The 19,718-nt window shown below is 53.7% G+C and overlaps 1 protein-coding gene across 6 annotated transcripts in view; it reads left to right on the forward strand.

Annotated features, from left to right (window-relative positions):
- The window catches only part of ADGRD1 (adhesion G protein-coupled receptor D1), a 139,187-nt gene that overhangs the window by 83,052 nt on the left and 36,417 nt on the right, over positions 1 to 19,718 (forward strand). For all 6 annotated transcript variants that reach the window (XR_003795350.1, XM_029234414.1, XM_029234430.1 and 3 more), the window contains 2 exons: positions 5,218 to 5,291; positions 9,138 to 9,261. Coding sequence is in view for 5 of the 6 variants with exons in the window: in XM_029234414.1 (XP_029090247.1) it covers positions 5,218 to 5,291; positions 9,138 to 9,261 (198 nt within the window). In the remaining variant the exon portion in view is untranslated. The remainder of the gene's footprint in view (positions 1 to 5,217; positions 5,292 to 9,137; positions 9,262 to 19,718) is intronic.

The following is a 19,718-nucleotide window of genomic DNA, read 5'->3' on the forward strand; positions in this document are numbered from 1 at the left end:
CAGGCTCAGCGGCCATGGCTCACGGGCCCAGCCGCTCCGCGGCATGTGGGATCCTCCCGGACCTGGGCACGAACCCGTGTCCCCTGCATCGGCAGGCGGACTCTCAACCACTGCGCCACTAGGGAAGCCCAAGATTTTCCTTTTTTAAAGAACAAGAATCTGTGCAGCCCATTCCTGTGAAATGGGGATGGAGCTTTTGGAAAGCCCTGACCTGCTGGCTGACAGGTGCTCGCGGCCGCCCTCGTCCTCACGCATTTCTGCCTCTTTCTGCTTCTGTTTTCTGCTCCCTGCTCCGCCTTCCCTGGGACCCACCTCTCTGCTCTGAGACGCCGCCACGGGGATGATTTGAAAACACTTTCTGTTCAGTTCTGTGGCTGGCTGTTCTAATTCCAGATCCCCATGTAAGTTCACAGGTGTTTTTTCTTTGCTTTTTGCTGGAAGCATCGGAGCAATTTCCTCTCTGCGTGTTTCCCTCACCCGCCGGGCAGGTTTACACACCGAATATAAACCGTGAGCGTAAAAGTCAGGAGTCTGCAGGCCCCGTTCCTCTCAAACTGGAGCCGTGAGGTTTAACAGAGGAGAGAGGGCCTGGGGAACCACAGGCAATCACAGTTAGAATTGAATTCTCTTCTGGCACCAGACCCACCCCTGCGCCCTGCACCCCGCAGGGACAGGGAAGGCGGGGAAACCCGAGTTTCCCGCACGTGTGGACCCCGCGTTCCCCGGCTCTGGACGGGTCCTCGGTGGGCGTCTCTGCCCCGGACCCGGTGGCCGTGCCGCTGTATCCCGTGCAGATGGTGCTGGGGTGGTGAGGGCATGGAGCCGCAAAGCCCCCGGGAGCCCCTGCTCTGTGAGGTCAAAGGTCTCAGCGTCTCACCCTGTCTGACCTTTCACCCTCAGCACTTGGGCCAGCTCAGCCCAGCAGGCTGCCCGGGTCTCCCTTTCCAGAGGTGAATCTCAGGTGTCTCCTTCATGGGGCCCTGCCCTGCCCCAGTCCTGTCAGAGGCTAAGATGCTGGAGTCTGTCTTAGCATCTTCAGGAGGGACTGTCTGTGATTCTGTGGGAGAAGGAAGCACCCCAAGATGCCAGAGGAGGCTGAGGCTGGATGAACGGTGTCCCCCGTCATCCCCACTCAACATTACCTCTGTGATTCTTGCTTCCCCTAAAGGTGGGACATTTCAATCATGCAGAGTCCTGGCCCCAGGCTTGTGAGGTGAGCCTGGCTGGAGAGGAGGGTGCCGACAGCCGTGCGCAACTGCCCACAGCTATGAGGGGGGCACTTGGACCCTTCCATTGCTTTACTAAGGGTCAAAATTAAGGGCTGTGGAGACATCTGTGTTTTGCTTGGGACAGAGATAGGCAAGTACCTTTCCGGCCAATGTATAAGTTAAACTATATACAGTCAGCCCTCCGTATCTGAGGGTTCCACATCCACAGATTCAACTAACCTCGGATGGAAAATATTCAGAAAAAAATTCCAGAAATTTCCAAAAAGCAAAATATCAATTTACCATGCACTGACAACTGTTTACATAGTATTTACATTGTGTTAGGTATTATACGTAATCTAGAGATGATTTAGAGTATACAGGAGGATGTGTGTAGGTTATATGCAAAAACTACACCACTTTTTATACAGCACTTGAGCATCTGTGGACGTTGGTATCCTTGGGGCTCCTGGAACGAATCCCCCATGGTTACCGAGGAACGATTATACTGGCCTAAAAAGCAAGCACATTTCTAAACAAGGAACATTCACAGGCTGTTGTCGGGTAGATTTTCTCCTCTCCTGATGTGTGTCTCAGAAGGAGACCCCTTGCTGTACTGGCAGCAGACAGCGAATCCTCGATTAATCCCATTTGCTTCTCCCCAGATGGGAAGACCTTATGGCTGTTGGCAGAAATCTCAGATCCCGTAGGAGAGATTCCACAGGGCCCGTGTAGCCCTTCCCCATGGGATGTGCTTAGGTGGACACGTCTGGTGAAGAGTCAGGGCTTCCCTGTGGACCACAGGGCTCCACAGGGTCCTCGGGCTCAGGACCCAGGAGGGGTTCAAGGGGGATGCTACTCTCCCACCCCACCCCGATGGGGACGCCCCACCTCCTGGGCCCCAGGGTGACTGGCTGGGATGTCGCCCAGGCACTCGGGAGGCTGATGGGCGGACGGCGCCTCCCACACCTCTGGGAAAGTGGGCCGTGACCTGGAAGCCTCGCCCTCCTTTCTCTGGCAGCACCGTGGCCGGTGTGTTCACACCATCCAGTGGTGTTCCTGGGAACTGTCTAGGTTTCCTTCCCTGGAGACGTGCTGAGAACCTTTGTTCCATTTCAGCTGCAAACTTCAAACACAGAAGGAGGGGATCTGCTTTTTCCATCACAGGCGCGGAGCCGGGAGGAACCCAGACAGAGGCAGGAGTTTCCCATCTTGGGTGTGATCCTGGCCCCAGACCCCGGTCTGCCCTCCACCCTGCCGACCACACAGGCACTTGGCTCGTGGGTCGTGCCTGATTTTTAAACTTCCCTTGAAGAGTGATTTAGATCCAGAGTCAGAGGGTCAGGACTTCGGCCTCTGTGCCGCTCCCACATGGAAGTGCTTCCCTGCACTCAGAGCAGGGCTGGCGATGAGAGGAGGGGTGACCCTTCTTCCTGGGGGAGCTTCCGGGCCTCTCATGACGCGGGCGCCTGGCTGCTGCCCCCTTCTAGTGCCGCTGCCGTCACATTTCATTACTTTGCACAAGCGTCACACGTAGTTTAAACAAATGGGACCTAGTTAAACTGAAAAGCTTTTGCACAGCAAAGGAAGCCGTGACAAAACGAAAAGATAACCTACTGAATGGGAAAAGATATTTGCAAATGATACGACCGATAAGGGGTTAATATCCAACATATATTACAGAAGCAGCTCATATAACTCAACATCAAACAAACAACCTGATTTAAAAATGGGCAGAAAAACTGAGTAGACATTTTTCCAAAGAGCAGATGCAGATGGCAGCCGGCACATGAAAAGATGCTCGACACCACGAATCATCGGGAAAATGCAAATCAGAACCACAGTGAGATATCACCTCACACCCCTCGGAATGGCTATCGTCAAAAAGAACACAGATAACAAATGAGCATGTGGAGAAAAGGGAACCCTCCTGCACTGTTGGCGGGAATGGAAACTGATACAGCCACTGTGGAGAACAGCATGGAGATTCCTTAAAAAACTAAAAATAGAACTACCATATGACCCAGCAATTCCACTCCTGGGTCTATAGCTGAAAAAAAAACCAAAAATAAAAACACTAATTTGAAAAGATACATACACCCCAATGTTCATAGCAGCACTATTTACGATCATCAAGGTATGGAAGCAACCTAAGCGTCCATCAAAAGATGAATGGATAAGGAAGATGTGTTCCATATATACAATGGAATATTACTCAGCCATAAAAAAGAATGAAATTTTGCCATTTGCAATAACATGGATGGACTTGGAGGGCATTGTGCTAAGTGAAATAAGTCAGACAGAGAAAGACACATACTGTCTGATGTCACTTATATATGGAATCTAAAAAATACAACAAACTAGTGAATACAACAAACAAGAAACAGAGCCACAGATACAGAGAACAAACTAGCGGTTACCAGTGGGGAGAGGGAAGCGGGGAGGGGCAATATAGGGGTAGAGGGAGAAAAAAAGGTGAAAAAACGGTACATAGCAGTTTCCTGGAGGGTCTGGTCCTGCCCGGGGCCAAGGAAGCCTCGCTGAGGGTGGGCGGGGGTTACCAGCAGGTTCTTACGTGTATTTTCGATTTTGTGGGGTTCGCACATCGCACACTGCAGTTCCCCTGCTAATGATCTTCTGTGGCTCTAAATGGCTGCAGCCACAGGGCTGTCTGTGACTGAGCATGAGGGTCACAGCAGGCTGAGACACGAGGAGGGGACAGAATAGGCAGACTCTGTCCAGCTTTTAGTGGTTCTCAGGTCATGTGCATCACCTGAAGGACTTGGGAAAATCCAGAGCCCGTCCTCACTCCTAGAGTTTCTGATTCTGTGCTGGGGCCCAGGGACGGCCTGGGGTGATGCTGAGGCTACTGTGAGGACCACTCTTTGAAAACCATCCTCAGCATTGAACGTGGGATGGGGTGCCAGCTGGGGTGGCCCAGGTGGCATGTGGATGAGGTCAGGCGTCTCGGACGCAGCCTAAAAACAGGGTGAGGAAAAGGGAGGCTTAACCTTTTTAGGGTTTTTCCCATGGACTTTCTTGAGCCTTTGGTTGTGTTGCTCCCTGAGTTTCCTTATAGGGTTTGAGGCTCAGGTAAGCTCAACTCCCTGAGTACCAGGCCCCTCTCTCCTGAACCAGTGGGTGCTCAGCGAGAGGATGCCCCTATCGGTTTCTGACCCACACGTTCTCCTGCAGCCCAGCCCGGTGGTTGCGTGTCCGGGGACATCAAATAAGAGGCTCTTGAACTATTGATTGGGAGTCGATTAGATACCATTGATCCCAGTCTCCTGTGGTGCCGCTGGCTTCCCAAGCTCCCTGGCAAGATTCCTGGACGAGTCTCTGCATAGCGTTGAGGGCAGAGCAGCTGCTGCCAGGTGCCCTGAGCTGGCATCCCAGAAAAGCCCAGGGACGAGCGAGAATCCTAGGAACAGGGTCATTGATGGAACTGTTCACTTATTTGTTCTTTTGTCCATTTTTTGGTTCAATAAATATTTAGTAAGCGCCTGCTGTGTGCCAGACACGAGGGTAGGCACCAGGGACACAGCAGTAAACGAGATAGCTCACTGTGTGCATGCTCTAGAGAGGAAGACAGCAGACAAATAAATGAGTAAACACATAATGTGCTGCGTGGAGATCAGTGCTATGAAAAAACGGGGTAAGAGGAATGGGCAGGTTGGTATTGTTTTGAGTGAGCCGGCAGGGTCTCCTGAGGAGAATGCCGGGAGGGTGGGAGCCACGGCGTTGTCTTGGGGGAGAGCTTTCTAGAGGGAGGACACAGCAAGTGCAAAGGCCCTGAGGCGGCAGCCCTGGCAAAGGAGAGCCGGGAGAGAGATGGGGCCGGGTGACCCGCCCTCTCCGACCACAAGGGTTGCGATGGGAGGTCAAGGGCTTTGTGTATTGCCAACCCCGTGGGGTCTTGTGGGCTGTGAGGGTGCGGCTCTCACATCAGCTTTGGCAGCTCGGCTTCTCCGGCTGGATCATGAGGCGTGCCCATCCTCTGTCATTTCAGACTCAAAGGCAGTACATCGAGGCTACCAATGAGAGCAACCGAATCTTCCTGTATTGCGCCTTCCTGGACTTCAGGTACTATCTGCGTGGGAGGGTCCCGGGGCGAGAAGGGAGCAGAGGAGGGGCGGGAGGGCGCCCAGGGTGTCCATCTCGGTCACACACCTGTCCAGGTTATGATCTACTTTTATTTTGTTGCTTCTTATACTCTCTTTTTCTTACTCCAGTTGGATTTTTGTGTGTATTTTTTTTAACATCTTTACTGGAGTATAATTGCTTTGCAATGGTGTGTTAGTTTCTGCTGTGTAACAGAGTGAACCAGCTATACATATACACATATCCCCATATCTCCTCCCTATTGTGTCTCCCGCCCACCCTCCCTATCCCACCCCCCAAGTGTGTATTTTTGGTGCCACTTTCTCTCTCCTATTGACCTCTGGTGTGTACTTCCTTTTAATTTTTTGTAGTGGCTGCCCTGGGGCTTAGAGTATATATCTTTAATTCATCCGTGTCTACCTTCCAATAATATTTTATACCACCACACATGTATTCTGAGACATTACAACAATCTTTTCACAATTCTTCTTGCCCATCCTTTGCACTATTCTTGTTGTACATTTTACCTTTACAGATGCCAGAAACGCACAATACATTGCTAGGACTTTTGCTTTAGAAAGTTAGTTATCCTCTAAAGCAATTCAAATCAAGAAAATAATAACTGCGTATTTCCCTTCATTTTTTTCCATCTCCAGCTATTTCATTTCTTTGCGTAGATCACAGTTTCCGTCTGGTATATTCCTGTAACTTTTCTTGTAGTGTGAGTCTGCTGGCAGGAGGTTCAGCGGACTTTTATTTTTGAAAGATATTCTCACTGAGCTTAGAATTCTGTGTCACTTTTTTCCCTAGACTTACACTTTAACAAATGATAGAAGCAATATATCAAAACATTATTCTTTTAAAAAAGAAAACATTATAAGAAGAGCATATGTCCCGTTGGACCTTTAGATCTTATCCTGATCTCTCCTCTTGCCTGTAGTAGCCACAGTGGGGAGATTTTTGTGTGTATTTTTTGATAATTTATGCATGTTTTATATTTATGTTCTTGGGAAATATATGGTGTTGTTTAGTTCCACGTATCTTGCATCATTCCACCATCCTCATTTTGTGTTCTGCCCACATCTCTTTTCACTGACATGTAGTATTTTTTTCATATTTATATACACACATTCCATTTATGCACGTGAAAGAACAGTTTTCTGCTCAGATGCCAACTTCCTAGGTCACAGGGTAAGACACGTATTTTCCTGTTATTTGCTATCTCTTGACCTGGCTGCCATGGCAGATTTATTTACTCACAAGTCGGGGAACCAGGCTTCTTGTTTCCGCGGGTTCCCTGGGACGTGGATCTTTACATGCACACAGAGGTGATGCCACGCGGGGTTCAGCTCCCCTGGTTAATGAAGACATCGTTACGGCTTCGTGGCTCCATTTGGGAAATTGTGACTTTCATGGTTTTTAATTCACAGTCACTCTTGGCGCCAGCAGAGGGGACACGTTCCATCCTAGGACCACGCTCCCCGAATTCGTGCCCGCTACTTCTCAGGTCACCCTCTAATTCAAGTGTCCATACATTCTATGGACAAAGGTCACATACAGCCCAGCAGCCGGTGTCGCTGGTTCTCCTCGCGGGCCGGGGACAGGTTAGCCCTAACAGGTGGTAGGGTGGGGCAGGACGTGCCCGTCTTTAAGGCCCTTTAATCCTGACGTTACTGGGCGTTTGCTCCTGAAAACTGGTAGGTTCGAGTGGTGCTGGCTGTGCTTTCTGGTCTCTGCTGAATGCTCCCCACCTCACTCATCACAGACGCTGCCTCTGAAGCTGCTGTCCCCGAGCCTCGGCCCTCAGGCTCAGTGCCACCCCTCAGCCTCCTCCAGACGACCCTTCCCACCTCTCCCTCGGGTTCCACGCTGCCCAAGCTCACCGAGAGCTACAATCGCACAGCATCCTCACAGGGACACCCTCTGCCTCAGGGATGAAAATAAAGATGCCACTAGTGCGTGCTTTGTTCACAGAGCACCGCAGGAGCGCGGCAGGACTGTGTTTACCCATCACCCCTCTGGGGCGGCCACCTTTCTCATCCACGGCTGACATTGCCGTGAAAACTGAATGAAAGCAAAGAGAAACTAGAGCCTTTAAATTTCTTCAGCTTTATAAAAGCTTTCCCCAGGGGCCCCTGCCTTTGGCCGAAGCAAAGATTTGTCTTTGCTGATCACTCAGAGTTGCAATTTCTGGGAAGAACCATTTAAGCATCCTTTTTGTGAATTTGAAAATATAGAGAGATACAGGGAAGAAAATTGTAGTCGCTCATATTCTCACCACAAGAGTGAACCACAGTTAACATTTGTGTATTTTTGCTTCAAGTCATTTTTGTCTAGGTTGATACTTTAAGAAATAAAGCAAGTAGTACGTCAAAACATTATCCTTTAAAAAATTATAAAAAAGTAAATATGTAAAAGACTTTTACATCTCATCCTGGTCTCTTGCCCTCTCTGTGGGGAGTTTTCTCAATAATTTATCTATCATTTACGGTTATGTTCATAGAAAATATACGATCTTCTTTCGTGTCATGCCCTTGCATCATTATTACGCATTCAACATTGTATATTAAGTTTCTGTGTTTTATCCATATGGATACATGCTGCTTTTGACTGATGTATATACCCTACCACATTTTATCCAGGTCCCCGAGGTGGACATTAGGTAACTTTAAAATGTTCTCTAGTATCACGTATCATTCAGTAAATACCCCAGACGCATCCCTGTGCACAGAGCTCAGAATTCTCTAGAAGTGGGATTGCTGGGTTGCAGGACCCGCACACTTCACGCTTTCTAGATTTTATTGAAGTACAGTTGATTTACAATGTTGTGTTAATTTCTTCTGTACAGCAAAGTGATCCAGTTATAGATGTGTACATTCTTTTTCATCTTCTTTTCCATGATGGCTTATCACAGGATACTGAACATAGTTCCCTGTGCTCTACAGTAGGGCCTTGTTGTTTATCCATTCTATATATAATAGCTTCCATCTACTAATCTCAAACTCCCACTCCATCCTTCCCCCAACCCCCCTCCCCCTTGGCAACCACAAGTCTGCCCTCTAGGTCTGTGAGTCTGTTTCTGTTTCATAGATATGTTCATTTGTGTTGTATTTTAGATTCCACATAGAAGTGATATATGGTATTGGTCTCTGTCTTTCTGACTTAACTTTGTTTAGTATGATCATCTCTAGGTCCATCCACGTTGCTGCACATGGCATTATTTCATTCTTTTTTATGGCTGAGTAATATTCCATTGTATATACGTGCCACATCCTCCTTATCCATTCATCTGTTGATGGACGTTTCGGTTGCTTCCGTGTCTTGGCTGTTGTGAACAGTGCTGCTGTGAACATTGGGATGCGTGGATCTTTCTGAATTAAAGTTTTGTCTGGGTATATGCCCAGCAAAGGAAACCATAAACAAAATGAAAAGACAACCTACGGAATGGGAGAGAATATTTGCAAATGATGCAACTGACGAGGGCTTAATTTCCAAAATATACAAAGGGCCCATACAACTCAATAACGACAACAACAACCATCAAAACACGGTCAGAAAATCTAAATAGACATTTCTCCAAAGAAGACATACAGATGGCCAGTAGGCACTCCATATTTATTGGCTGTTGGACCAGGTGTTTTGCAAAGTGATTGGGCCAAAGTGGTTATGCCGCTTTCCCCTCCCGGGAGGAAAGAGGTGCTGTTTCGTGGGGCCTGATCAACACCAGAAACACCCTAGCCTCCTCAGCCTGGTGGTGAGGATGCTGTCTCAGCCCACGGGCCAAGGGTGGGCTTTGCTTCCCACTGACGGTTCCTCCTGTGTCCTCAGCTCCGGAGAAGGCATCTGGTCGAACCAGGGCTGCGCTCTCGCCGAAGGGAACCTCAGCTACTCTGTCTGCCGCTGCACACACCTCACCAACTTCGCCATCCTGATGCAGGTGGTCCCGCTGGAGGTAAGCGCCAGGTGGGGAGGGGCTCTTGGACTGCGAAGAGGTGCCCCCTCTCCGTCAGCCTGCAGTGGGGGCCGGGTGGCAGGTCTTCGTCGTCAGCGCCGGGGACTTCAGCCGCAGCAGGGCAGACGGGAGCCTGCGCAGGTAGGGAGGCCCAGTGGTTGGGGACCCCCACGAGGCTCCGCTTCTTTGGCAGAAGGTCCTGTGCTCCAGGTTTCCTCAGCCAGCGCCTGTGCAGACCCTGGGTCCCTCTCGAGGATGCACGTGCCGCCTAGGAGGTGGTCATGGCCGCGTTTTCTGTCTCTGGTCACTGAGCTGTGAAACCCTCCCTGTGCCATGGGCGTGTCCAGCAGAGCGAGGTCCTCGGCTATAAGCAGTGTGCCTGGATGTCCAGAGAAAGTGTCACCAGTGGTGGCATACAGCTGCATCTATGTCCAGGGTGGCCACACCGTGTCCTCGGAGCATTTCTGCTGTGAGGCAGGAGACCCTGGGCTGCAGATGGGGCCCTGGACCTGTTTCTGAGGGACCTGACTTCCAGTCCCAGCGGGAGTGAGCCCTGAGGTGGGGGAGGGGATTTCCGACCACCCCCTGCGTCCTCCTCTCCAAACGGGGCCAGGACGTCTATCCTCAGGTTAAGGATGGAAGAGGCCCCTCCTGGTTGGGTTTCTCTGCTTCAGAATATTTAATCTTTATTGCCTACTAGGCTTGGTCAGCACTAAGAACTAGAGATTAACTTCTGTGGTTCAAGGGAGGCATAGCTTGTAAGAGAAGACAGAGTGATCTTTAAAAATGCAGATGTGGGGCTTCCCTGGTGGCGCAGTGGTTAAGAACCCACCTGCCAATGCAGGGGACACGGGTTCGAGCCCTGGTCCAGGAAGATCCCACGTGCCGCAGAGCTACTGAGCCCGCGAGCCACAACTACTGGGGCCTGTGCACTAGAGCCCACGAGCCACAACTACTGAGCCCACGCAGCACAACTCCTGAAGCCTGAGCGCCTAGAGCCCGTGCTCCGCAACAAGAGAAGCCACCGCAATGAGAAGCCCGCGCACCGCAACGAAGACCCAATGCAGCCAAAAATAAATAAATAACTTAAAAAAATGCAGACGCCCCGTGGTAGGATCCTCTGAACTATGCTCAGTCCCTGACACCTGAGCGTGATGACTTCCTTGGTTTCTTAGGCCCACAGAGAAAATTGAATTTCCTGGTAGGGGTGGGAGAGCAGGGAGTCGATGGGGCTTCTCCTAGGAGCTCCTAAGATGCAGGGCGGCTCGGGCACCTGGAGACAGGTTTGGTTTCATCCCACACTGGTTTTGGAGATTGAAGATTTTTTATGACTGTGAATTTCTGGCTGCTCTTGAAGATCTGTGGTGATGTTGGGCCAGAGCTCTCACCTGAAGCAGTGGGGCTGCAGCTGGGTAGGGGCTTTCTCCTCCTATGTCAGTGGAGCTGAGTCCCCCAGCCACTCGGCACACCGGCCACTTGTCAAGAGGATGCTCTGACCTCCCCACTCCCGTGTGCCTGAGGGAAGGGAGGTGGCGGCTGACGGGCAATAAGATGCCCCGGGCCGGCTGAGTCTCCGTTGCTGTATGACCTGCTCTGGCAAACCCGCCACCCGTCACGCGGCCCTGCCCTCTCAGGGTACATCCACTCGCAGGGTCTGTCTGTTTATGAACAGACTCTGTTCTCCTGAGTGTTGTAGCCCAGGCACTGCACACACTGGGCGTCAGGAAGCATTTGATGAGCCTGTGATTGCATCGGTTTTGTTAGGGAAGGTGTGGTTCTTATAGCAACACCCAGACTGCAAGCAGTATTTACCTAAGGGTTGGTTCCTTATCCACCATCATTCGACAAATACCTATTGGGTGTATCGCCAGGCCCAGAAGTTCATTTGTAAACAAGAAAAACCATGCGTTTCTGCTTTGGAGTAGTTTATATTCGAGTGGGAAAGACAGAGCATAAACAAATGAGGGGGTAAATCAGTAAGTTCAAAGAGCAGTAAGTGTAGGAAGAACCTTGGAGGGAGCGATGGAGGAGAAGGCAGGTGGGGTGGGGGGACGCCTTCGGGGAGTGTGATCTGGGGCGTTGTTTCCGAGGAAGTGACATTTGAATGGCCAGCAGAGTCTTTTCTCTAGAAGGCCTGGGAGAGGAATATTCCAGGCTGAGAACAGCGAGCGCAGAGGGCAGGAGGGCTGATGAGGTTGGCGTATTGCGGGTGGAAGGTGGTGAGCAGGGCGCTCTTTACATTGCAAAGCATATCATGGATTTTACAAGCAGACTGTGGATTACTTATGGAGACTCAGGAGAGGAGTTCCTGGCGATCCCTAGGAGGACATGGGGGCTGGTCCACCCCCCACCCTGCAAACTCCCCGCACAGACACACGCAAAATGTCGATCTGAACAGATGACCCCCTCTGCTCTGCTCGCGATGAAGCTTCAAGCGAGGGTGGGCTGAGCAGACTTCTCAGCAACGCCATCAGATGGAGTCGCCAGGAGTTGCCAGGTTACTCCTGGGAAAACTGACGACGCGTGAAATGAAGCCCAGGCGTTGACGCAGCACCTTTAGTTTCCGAGCAGGCAGTTCTGTCATAGACTTGAGGGGTGCAAGCCCACCTGTCCGCCCAGCGCACCTGTTGTCCAGGCAGGTGTGACCCCCCCCCCCACAAACAGTCCCGGTGGGAGCATTTTCTTGAAGGTGTGACCTTTCGGGGGCAGTTGAGTGACTGACACCTCCTCCCTCTTCGTTTCCATCCCTCACACGTGCTCGGTCAAAGGCTCCCTCCCCGGTCAGGGAACTAAGATCCCACCTGCCACGGAGCAACTAAGCCCGTGCGCCACAACTACTGATCTTGCGCAACTCAGCAAAAGAGACCGCGTGCTGCAAACTACAGAGCCCACGCACTCTGGAGCCCGTGCGCCACAACTAGAGAGAGAAAACCCACACGGCACAACTAGAGAGAAGCCTGTGCGCCGCAACGAAAGATCCCGCATGCCGAAACGAAGACCCGACGCAGCCAAAAAAACAGGAAAAACAGAAAGAAACACCTTTCTCTCGTTGACCTGCAGCTCTTCGATCCTAAGTCGGGGTGCATGCCGGGTTGTGAACCGTTGGTAGCCGGGGAGGTCAGTGCGGTGGGCCGTTGCCAGTGATTTAAAGAAAAATGAAATAAGATGACAACATAGCAGAGTGCATTGAAGTCGGGAGAGTAAGCCCCTGTTCGTGAGGCCCGAGCATCAGCTCCCCTGACTGCACGAGACGTCCGCTCTACTGACCCGTCCACTCAGTTGCTTCCTCTGCCACCCTTGCTTATCCTAGTCCACGGGTCCTGACACCACTCATATCTCCTGGCACATCAGGCCCTGGCAGATGAGAAGCACGGCCTCTGTGAGGCTCACCCTCCGCCTCTGTCCTCCACCCAGGCCCCCTTCTCCTCCCTCCTGCCCGGGCCTCGGCCCTTGTGGCTCAGTCTGCAACCTTCTGGTGTCACAGGGGAGAGTCCAGCCACTCACATTAGCCCCTGGCAAAGGCACCGCCCTGCCGCCACGCAGAACCTTTGTCAGTAGTGCCCGGAGGGCCTGAGTGGTCCTGTGACCAAGCCCCCTCCTTGTCCTGTGACAAGTGGAGAAAATGAAGCCCAGAGGGCGGGGTGGCCCAGCCTGTGGTCTCTCGTCCATTCATCGGTGAACTATTGAGATCCAGGTGACCCCTAGGCTTTTTAGGCGTTATTCTGGAAAAATGCAGTGCTCAAGGTCTTGAGTGCGGATGGAGACACGGCCTGTGAGGGCAAACATGGGAGGGTCAGGCCGGAAGACAAAGGTGGCCCCGCAGCGCCTCCTGAGCGGGGGGCGACGGGTAGAGACCCCGGGGGGTGCGGGGGAGCCATGCAGACGCAGATGGAAGGGCGTCCGGGCAGAGGAGCCGTGGGTGTGAGGCCTGAGCACGAATGGCAAGGAGGCTGGTGCAGCTCCCAGGACACATGCCAGGGAGCTTCAGACCCAAATGCCCGAGGTGCCGAGAGGCCGCCAGAACGACGGGGGTGGAGGCCATCGCGGAGGGTGTGGGTGTGGTGAACTGAGAGCCCCTGCCCGGCTGACGGGGCAGCCGCTGCGCACGCGGACTGGAGCTGCCCCCTCTTTGATTGAGAAAAGCTGGAGATGGGTTTTGTGCAAAATCTCTTGATTTTTAGATGTGTCATTAGTTATCCTTTCTAGGCCACGTGTGAGAGGTGTATCCGTGGCCTGGGCCAGTCCGATGTCCGCAGCCCAGCAGCCTGAACCCCACGTGCTCAGCGACCGTCGGGTCTTGTGAAAACGCTGATCTAGGTTCCTCAGGTCTGGGTTGTTCCCTGCTCACAGGGCCCAGGCGGTGCCCAGGCACTGCTGGCCTCAGGCCTCTCTCTGAATAGACCCTAGAGTCAGACACCTTGTCTGTCAAAGTCCCGTGAAAGTGGCTGGGCCGGTGGTTACAGATTTGAAGGGCGAGTTAGGGTTAGTCTGATTCCAGACGTGTGCTCTGTAGCAGGTGATGGGACCTCGGCCAGGGGTCTGAAGGGGGGAGTGGGACAGATGGGCCTCCAGGAAGTAAGATGCAGAGGACGCTGGTGAGACTGCCCCTTGGGAGAGCAGTTCCAGGGACGCAGGAAACAAGACTTGTTCTACAGTGAGCTGCAGGCAGACCGAGAGCCAGAAGAAGGGCAGGTGCTCTGTCTGCAGGCCTGGCAGCTCTGGGGTCACTGGAGGTCACAGAGCAGACTGCCTGCTGGTGACAGTGAACACAGGAAAGGCACCGTTTTGCGGTCTCTTCCCTCCTTCTGGCCTCGCATGCGGGCCTCGCAGATGAGGGTTGGGGGACTTCCCCAAGGTCACCTGGGGGCAGAGTCCGGACTTGAGTTCTGCCCTCCTGTGCAAAGCTCAGGCTGGTGGTCACGCCCCGGGATGGACCCTTTACCCACCGAGGACTAAATCCAGTTTCCTCTGTGACATGGGTGGGCCTGTGGGGCAGTGGGAGGGGCAGAGGGGCAAACGCTCAGCAGGAAGTTGTGCTGGTGCCTGTCGGTGGGAGAGGGGGCAGGAGAGGCGGCTCGGTCTAGGAAGCTGGACGACTGGGGTCACAGAGCATCTGTGATTACAGATCTGCCACCACTCAGTGGCAACACCAGATTTAGACACAGTCAGTGGGTGTGTTCATGGAAGCAAATCATATCTACTCATCGCCAGGAAAGGTCGATTTGAAAATGGTTTAAAATTAGCTGTGCTAAAAATGAACGTTTTCATGAACGTTAAAAAAAGCAACAAGGCAGTTATCACAGGTAGATGCCAGATCCGTGGGGCTTTTGGAGAATTAATGAAAACAGCATGAACGCCTTTAGCTCCCTGACGTTGAGCCCGCGCCTTCCTGGGCTCCCGGGCAGGCTCTCTCCTCCGAGCCCGCGTTGCTTCTCCCTGCCCGTCTCTCCTGGCTCCCCTCCCACCCAGCTTCCGCCTCGGGGGTCTGCCCTTGGACCCCCGCCTTCCCGAGTGAGGCAAACAAGGGTGGGGAGAGACTGGACCGAGCCCCCCAGCCTGTGTGTTACGCCCCTGGTAATGCATTTGTGTGGAATGACCTCAGATGAGAGAAGAATACAATTCGCAGCTTGGGGAGGCCGTTGCTGGGGTCTGAGAGCACACTGCTTGTGGCTCCTTCCTGGTGCCCAGCGTCTGGCGTGCGGCAGCGGCCGGCTGAACAAGTGTGTGCATGAGGTAGTCGGTTCCACACGGGAGAGCAGCTTGGAGAAATGCAGGAGCACTCCCACTGGATGCCCGAAAGCCCAGTGCATGCGGGTTTAGTCGGTAACCCTGACTCCCAGGCACAGGGACCAAAGGTGCACAAGAGGAGGCTGGCGGGCGCTAGAACCTCGCCCATCTCTGAGGACCGACCAGCAGCGGCTGCCGGGGACCGAGGAACAGAGGCTTCCGCTGCCCGGATGCTCTGGTGGGCTCTGCTCTAGGCAGGATCCGGGGCAGGGGGCAGGCGGGTATCACCCCGGGTTTCTTGTTGAAGCAGCAGTAACCGCAGTGGCTGCCTTACGAGTGGAGTTTATAGGTAGGAAGGGAAGTCAGAGCAGGCAGGATCAGGGGCTGCCCCCTGGCTCCGTCAAGGGCTCCTTGACAGCAGCCTGGGCCTGGACGTCTGTCCTGGGAGGCGGCAGGAGCAGTGTGCCAGGACAGGTGCACCTGGGAAGGCTGGACCACAGGGGCCCCTTCACCTTCCCATCAGTCAGGGAGCCTGGGGCCGGGGGCCTGGCAGCCACAGGGAAGGAACTATTTCCTGAGACAGAGTCACAGCCTGTGGTCTGCAGGCTGACTTTGGCTGGTGGACGTGTTTCAGTTAGCCCTTTAGTCAGTATTTAATTTTTTAAAATTTATTTTGTTGGACAAAATAACATTTTACAACGTTATGTTAATTTCTGCTATACAGCAAAGTGATTCACATTCTTTTTCATGTTCTTTTCCATTACGGTTTATCACAGGATATTAAATATAGTTCCCTGTGCTCTACAGTAGGACCTTGTTGTTTATCCATTCGAGATATAATAGTTTGCATCCACTAATCCCAACCTCCCACTCCATCCCTCCCCCACCCCCTCCCCCTTGGCAACCACAAGTCTGTTCTCTAGGTCTCTGTTTCTGTTTCATAGACAAGTTCATTTGTATCATATTTTAGATTCCACACATGAGTGATATCGCATGGTGTTTGTCTTTCTCTGTCTGACTTGTCCTGGCCATTATAAACAATGCTGCAGTGAATACTGGGGTGCACGTATCTTTTCAAATTATAATCTTCTCCAGATATATGCCCAGGAGTGGGATTGCTGGGTCGTATGGTAATTCTATTTTTAGTTTTTTCAGGACCCTCCATACTGTTCTCCATAGTGGCTGTATCAATTTCCATTCCCACCAACAGTGTACGAGGGTTCCTTTTTCTCCACACCCTCTCCAGCGTTTGTTATTTGTAGACTTTTTAAAATGATGGCCATTTTGCCATTTGTCAACATTTCAAAACTCAGAGATATTATCTAAAATTTTGGATTTCTGGTTTTCTTAAAAAGAAGAAGAAGATCTGGCCACACAGAGCTTCCACTCCTGGAGGAGCAGCCCTGCTCCCTGCAGGTGGGGGTGTGCACTGCAGTTCTCCACAGTCCCCACCACTCCCTATCACCTCCCTCGCCCTCACCCGCTCATCATCATGTTCTCATTATTCTGCTTTTAGGAAGACAGTAAAATGCTTCTTGTTCTTTTCTCCGCTGGGAAAGTGACATACACACTAAGAGGAGCTGTTGGAAATGAAAGGGAGATAAAGATGCCTCTTTCTGGAAGAATAGTTTCACTTGTCTAGTATGTATGCACACTCCAGGCTGGCCTCCTGAATTTATATAAGCTGCCTCTCTGGAGGCACTGGCGTTTGTGGCCTCTGACTCAGAGGGGTCCGTGTCCTGACGCAAACTCCAGGCTCTTCTGGGCATTTCTAAATCTAGCCGCTGGTGGGAAAGGAAGGGCACGGCTGGGGCACACCACGCCTTCCTGAGGCTGGAGCTGCAGTGCGGGGCTGGGAAGGGGGTGGTGTCCCGCCTTCATAGGAGCCCCTCCTCCATCTCTCAGGGCCCATGTCCAGTCTGGCTGATGGTTAGAGGACCCACCGGTGGCTGCCACACCCTTAGACTCTGGCTGCCAGGGAGGGGTGCAGGAGCCTAATTACAAGGCGGCCCTGGGGCTGGTGAAATGCCCCCGCTCTGAGCTGTATTTGTGGTCCTGGTGGGCGTATCGCAGACAGGCCAGGCCAGCATTTAGTCCGGTGCTGGCGAGGGCTTGGTTCGCCATCGGGAAGCAGGTTCTTTCCTCCAGGGTCTCCAAGCGTGCATGTCACTTAGGCAGCTTCTGAGGAGCACCTCCTGTGAGTGGCTGTGTCCGCATCACTGGGGTGTGGCCTGCAGCGGCCCCACTCTGCTTCCGGGTCAGCTAGGCACTCGGTCCCTCCCCCAACACACCGCACGACCTTGAGCAAGGGCCCGCTCTGAGGGTTGGCTTCCCTGCCTGTGACGTGGGTGAGGACCCCCCTCCTCATGGAGCTGGGGGGGGGGGTCAGACACCTCCCAGCCCAAGTACTGAGCTCGGAGCACCCAGCCCCAGGCACTCGGCCTGACTGAGGCCGTGGTGATGTCAGCACCAGTACCCGCCTGGGATGTCCTGGCAGAGAGGAGTAGGGGGGGGACTGGCCTGGGGCGGGGCTGAGCCTGGGGACCACAGGCCTCCCGCAGGCAGCAGCAGAGCTCCGGCGGTGTCTCTCCCGCTTCTTTCGTTCTTCCGGAGGACGGCAGCGTCCTGAGCCTCTAGGTGCAGAGTCAGGACTACTGTCTCCTTGTTGACGGGGGTCCTGCGGGAGGAGGGAGCTGAAAAGTCCCCTGCTTTGCCTTTATTCCCCCCCAGGATGTGATGCCTCACCTTGTGCATCTGCACACGGAGGGGCCGGTCCTGATGCCTTCCTCTTGCAGACCCAGAAAGGCCCCGCATCACTCCTGTTCCCTGGTCCCTGCAGTTATGCAGGAAAGGGTAGCAGACAGGCTCCCGCTGGGTCCTGGACGGTCCTCTGGGCTCTGCCTTGCACCCCCGCTCTCTCCCTTCTGCTGATTCACCAGCCAAGCCCTTCCAGGCTGTGTTCGGACCAGGAACTTCCTCTTCCCACCCGCCACCATCCACGTCCACGGAGTGAATCTCACCAGCCTCTCCGGAGAGCCTGGGACGGTGCTGAGCGGGGCACTGGAGAGGTGCAGACAGTGCCTCCCTTCCCCCCTCCTACCTCCCCTGCCCCTCCCATCTCTCTCCCTCCTGCCTCCCCCCTCCCCTGCCCCTCCCATCTCTCTCCCTCCTGTCTCCCTCTAGGGCTTCCTAGGGCCCTTTCCCTGAGTCCTTGCCTTGCTGCCTCTCTGGGGTGGGCATGTTGGCTGAGCTCTGGGGCTGGGCCACTGCCTGCCATCTCCTCTCTCCCCCCTAGAGCCCCAGGCAAGCAGGCGTGCGACCACCTGGGTGGGACTGGTGGAAACAGGCTGAAGAGGTAGGAGCAGACATTAGGGTGCAGGAGACAGCAGCCTGGTGCTGTGGGGATATCAGCTTGGCCATGGGCCCGGCCCTGCTGTCCTGGGAACGGTGCCTCTCTGTGGGGTCAGGACTCCCCCCCACCAGCTGGCAAATTTCATTATCCCCCAGAGTCCTCCACCGAGACCCAGGCTGCTACTTCAGGGGAAAAGCAGCCACTGCCTCATTTCTCCTAGAATCTTCTGAGAAGCATCTGCTCTGGAGCTGTGATGGGGCTTGAGCTGCAGGGGAAGCTGACAGCAGGGTCCCCGAGGGGTCCTCTCTCAGGGCTGCCCTCAGGCTCGAGAGCTCCCTCCGTGGGGTTGGGGTGTGAGCATGGTGGCCAGGAGCGAGGATGCCGGGAATGAGCCAGGGTGGAGCTGGGGCGTCTCCATCCCGAGGATCCAAAGACTGATGTGTAGCCCCCCAGAGCGGGGGAGACAGGAGAGAGAGAGAGATAGAGGCTAGGGCAGGGAGGCCAAGGGCACCCCAGTGCTTCAGGTGGTCAGCTCCGGGCTGGAGGACTGAGTTGGGGATTGAAGTGTGTTATGACCCAGATCGGGTAGATTCCACATTTTTTGTCCTAAGCATTATGGATCTCCGCATGGTGGTGGAAAAAGGGGCAAAGGGGAACCATCTTTGATAAGCTGCCGCCCCCTGTGTCAGGGGCTGGGGAGCCCCACAGGAGCCCAAGGGCTCCTTGCCGGCCTGAGGTGAAGCCAGGGACAATCCCTTGGGGTGTGTTTGCTGTAAAGATGCTACAGCACGTGGGAAAAGTGCAACAACACAGAAGGCAGGGTTGAGCACGCCGGCCCCCCCCACCCCATCCCGGGTCTCCCAGGGCCCCGCCAGGAGCAGCGGCCGGCTGTGTCACCGCAGAGACAGTCTCCGTGTCACCCGCTGTGCCTTTGGCACAGGGCTGCGTGCGGTAAAGACTGTTGTGCGCTTTTGAAAGACGTTTCGGTGCGTGCTGGTGACTGTTCCATCTCTGTCTACGCGGACCTACCGCATTCATTTTCACCACTGCGTACCTCGCCCCGCCCACCCCGTGATTTCTCTGCGGATCGACATCAGGTGGCGACAGTCTGGCTGCTGCAGACAATAAGTATCTGTGTGCAGACGCCCTTCCCTTCACCGTGACAGGGGACGTGCTGGGTCAAGCAGCGCGAGGCTTTAACTTTTCACAGATGCTCGAAGCCACCGTTTATGGGGAGGGGTCTGCTCCAGCCCCGCCTCCGTGCAGAGAGTGTTGGGGTGACTGGTGTCTCGGGTCCACGTGCCTCCCCCAACAGAGGCTGTACGTGCTTTGCAGTCTCAGTGTTGAGCTACCGCCGTCCCACCCCCGTGTAAAGCTG

Source organism: Monodon monoceros, unplaced genomic scaffold (genome assembly GCF_005190385.1).
Source record: "Monodon monoceros isolate NGI ecotype Baffin Bay Population unplaced genomic scaffold, NGI_Narwhal_1 Super_Scaffold_1, whole genome shotgun sequence".
Classification (NCBI taxonomy): domain Eukaryota; kingdom Metazoa; phylum Chordata; class Mammalia; order Artiodactyla; family Monodontidae; genus Monodon; species Monodon monoceros.